The sequence below is a fragment of the Sinocyclocheilus rhinocerous genome, unplaced genomic scaffold (assembly GCF_001515625.1).
Source record: "Sinocyclocheilus rhinocerous isolate Xijiao unplaced genomic scaffold, SAMN03320098_v1.1 scaffold468, whole genome shotgun sequence".
NCBI lineage: Eukaryota > Metazoa > Chordata > Actinopteri > Cypriniformes > Cyprinidae > Sinocyclocheilus > Sinocyclocheilus rhinocerous.
The window spans coordinates 529,841-533,919 of NW_015635305.1; the positions used below are offsets into that span (position 1 = coordinate 529,841).

The 4,079-nt window shown below is 38.0% G+C and overlaps 1 protein-coding gene across 1 annotated transcript in view; it reads right to left on the bottom strand.

Moving 5' to 3' along the window:
- LOC107746854 (ras-GEF domain-containing family member 1B-A-like) overlaps positions 1 to 3,535 on the bottom strand; it is a 68,955-nt gene extending 65,420 nt beyond the window's left edge. Inside the window, exon 1 of the mRNA XM_016561185.1 lies at positions 3,016 to 3,535. Coding sequence (XP_016416671.1) covers positions 3,016 to 3,084 — 69 coding nt within the window. The 5' untranslated portion in view covers positions 3,085 to 3,535. The remainder of the gene's footprint in view (positions 1 to 3,015) is intronic.
- Positions 3,536 to 4,079: the final 544 nt, after the last annotated feature.

Sequence of the window (4,079 nt, forward strand, 5' to 3'; positions counted from 1 at the left end):
ATATGTGACCCTGGACCACAAAACCAGTCTTAAGTGTCAATTTTTCGAAATTTACATTTATACATGATCTGAAAGCTGAATAAATAAGCTTTCAATTGATGTATGGTTTGTTAGGATAAGACAATATTTGGCATTTGAGATACAACTATTTGAAGATCTGGAATCTGAGGGTGCAAAAAAATCTAAATATTGAGAAAATCGCCTTTAAAATGATCCAAATACAGTCCTTAGCAATTCATCAAAATCAAAAATTAAGTTTTGATATATTCACAGTAGGAAATTTACAAAATATCGTCATGGAACATGATCGTTACTTAATATACTAATGATTTTTGGCATAAAAGAAAAATATATAATAATTTTGACCCATAAAATGTACTTTTGGCTATTGCTACAAATATACCTGTGCGATTTAAGACTGGTTTTGTTGTCCAGGGTCACATATGCTATGAATGTATCAAAATTTGGTTTGGATGCCTGCAGGTATAAGGTTTAGACTGCATGTAAATTATTTTAGATATAATTTTTATATTCAAGCAGCCTGTGTATGTGGGGGGCAATGTGTGGGTGTGTGTGTGCATGCATGGTCACCTTGCCTGACTCAATCTCATGCTGAGTGTCAAACAAGTGACCACAGGACACTAATGAGGACCAGATCTGAGCCAACTCAACATTCAACACCTACACCCTCCACACCACAGTAATCTGACCAGCCACAACTCCTTTACTGAACCTAAAACTAACAAAACTGAACCCAAGTAAGCTACAAACAAACACAATCAACAAACCATGCAAACTTTACAAGGGTCATGAACTGCCTCTTTTATTGTTTTGTACTGTTCTCTGTGGTCTACTTTTAATGTTACCAAGATTTTGACATCAAAAAAGCATAATTTAGAGGTAATAGGTAATATTTTCTGTCCTGTTTTGACCCCCCCCTCATCAGAACGCTCCATTTGAATAGGTGTGGCAAATTGTAGATTCGGAAGTAAACACCCACTGGGGTGATTGGCCAACAGTTGTGAATGTTTGACAGCCTACATCCTTCCTAGATGGACGCTTCTGCGATTCAAGTTAAAAATGCATAAATACTCAGTACATATCAAACGATCTGTAATAACACAGCAATAGTGCCCACATAATAAAAACACTTACTCACACTTGTGTGGTGCGACATCGGGTACAATTTAGTCAGCACGCCATCGTCTTTTATTTTCAATCTCTCTGAAAATCCTGCATCGAATTGTGCCTTGTTTGTAAATGAATCCGCCGTAAAATTAAGTGAACAAAGGACCAAGTTCTTACAGAAGCCATCTGGGACTTCCTTAAAAATAAAGTTCATCCACTCTTTTCTAATGTTTGCATCAGAAGAAAGGCAATGCAAAGACTGTGTTTTTCCACAACTTGGTTGGGACTGCACAGCATCGTGTTGTCTTCTGAGCCATAATTATCGTTTGGTTTCTGCGCAGACCTGTGTTTGCCAACACATTATTTGATATTTTCTCAAGATTTTGTGCTGTAATTATGTCAACACTGCTTGTTTTTAAACTTTTTTATTGAAAGAAACGGGGAGTGTTTATATTTTTAACTATAAGTACTATTCTGCAACATTCAAGATTCTGAATCTGTAAATTTTTCAATAATTAAAAACATTATTAATGGGAAAAACAAAATCTGTTTACAAAATCTGTTTTACTTCAGTTCCAATTATTTAAAATATATATAATTAAATGACTGTAAAATCACCCTGTGTCCCCTTTGAAGCTTGCCGAGGCCCCCCAGTGGGCCCCGGCACCCTGGTTGAGAACCAGTGCTCTAACCCCAACTAACCAAAACACCTATAACCCAAACAAAAACAAACTGCACTCAACAGACCTAAACCTGAAATAGAAAACAGCTCTGTAGTCCTATTATTCTTACAATGTACCCTAATCAAATGTTTGAAAGTTAAAAGCTCAGTTAAGATACATGCAAAACAACAGGACAAAAGACAGAGCATTTCAAATATGCACACACAGTAACACAGGGGAAGAAAGGCATGGTGAACTCATGAGATTAGAGGCAAAGGCAGATCTGATGGCTTTGTGCAGATCCAAACAGAATATATTCTCTTATATAACGGCCCAGCGCTAATCCCTCAACACCACTGCGCTGCAGTTGTTCTTCACTCACTATATCTGCCATTACAGACCGATTATGGCCATCATAACTGAAAAGCATGGATTCAGCTGGTGCTCACAAACACTGATTTGAAATAGCTTGATCTGGGGGATTATAAAGTAAATTAAGCCAAGCAGCAGCTGACATAATGAACAAATCATCCAAACAAACATATTTTCATGAGAAAGTGAATATGTCACCCTCAAAAGATGCACACGTGTAATGCTTTACAAAAAGACAGGATAGAAAATGTATGCATTTAAATTCATAATGCATTTACTGCCCAGTTGAAGGACATTGCAAAGCATACCTGTAAATGAAAAGAATCGGACTGATTTATGCAGGTTTCATATTAGTTCACTTAGCATCACGATTTGCAGTGAATTTAGTATTTCAGGTGAATTTCCCGACACACTGACCCAAATACACACTGTAAAAGCTTCTTAAGGACATCAAGACTGACTCCTTTCAATCAACATTTGAAGATTTAGCTTTCATGTCCATCTTAACCCACTATTTTATACATCAAAATGGTCATCATCTTATGTAGTATTTGTTTATGTAAAAAGGGACATATTTTATTAGCTTTAACCATTATTTCAATGCTCAGGTAGCCACCCATTGTGTGGCAGCAGCATTAACAAACTGATGTGAAGGTACCAATCTGCCTCCAATAACTGAGCATCGCTTTAATAGCTTAAACAATCAAATAACTACAAGCGCTGCTTGAATTAAACGGTAAGTAAACCAATACAAATCACTGTAACATATTAAACCTTTGAAGATATCAGATAATGAAATGCTTGGTCTAACACTGTTACACCGGTAACATGAAAACAAAGACTTTAATCTTACCTCGAACATTGGAGATGCTCCTTTCTCGGGCAGTGTACATCCCAGCAGCTCGGCGAGGAACTTTGCCATATAAATGTGTGTTGTATGTTTCGCCGGTAGATTGAAAACGCCGCTGGCTGCCTGGCTCTTGTTACCCTCACTACAGTGCCCACAGGTAGTCTTGTTCCAGCAGCGGTTTCCTACAGCACAACAGATCGATTTTTCGCTCCTTGGACTTTCCTTTCAGCATTTCTTTGACTCCGAACAAATAGGATTCATTTTAAAGGTGTGACAGCTCATTGTCTTTGTCTAGTCAAGAGAGCGTGGGTCTGCGTACAGCGGCTCGCGAGCGCAGTGGAGTCGCGCTCATTGAAAGCCACTTGTAATCCTTGTGTAAGAGAGGGAGGAATAGCTGAGGGGACGCCAGACACAGATGTAAAGCTCCGACAGGTTGCCTACCTCTTTCTGGAATCTCAAATAAGTTTTTGGCCTGTTATCATATCTAAGGATCAAACTTGCACGTCATGAGCCCCTTAGCCCTTTCAGAGTGCACTACTCGGTTTATGAGAACAGCTCACAAATGAAATAAACCTGTTGAAACCGAAGTTAGACGATATAGGATTATGCATTGCTGGGTATATTGCATGCAAATTAGTTTTTGGTTTAATTAGTGTCATTTTTGGAGTCACTGAGTCCACATTTTTTTATTTTGATTGAGGAGAGATTTTTTCCCTGGCCTAGGCATCGTTCTTTTGAGTCGATTGTTTACAGTGAATCAGTTGATCAGTTAGGCTAGACGGGAAATGATCTGAACGATTAGTTTAGAATTCGGTTCAACTCGTTGTCACACAACGGTTAACAACTCACTGGATGGGAAATGTATTAGTCATTATGACTTATATTTCAGCCTGTTTCTCGTACAAAGCAGACTACAAGTCATATAGACTACTTTTATTATAGGCTAGTGTTGCTTTTATGTGAATTTCGAAGTTTGAATACTCCAATCCCCAATAATTCTGACTGCAAGGAAAATGGCAAATAGTCAGAGCTGGGTAGTAGATTACTTACAAATTGCAGTTCATTAC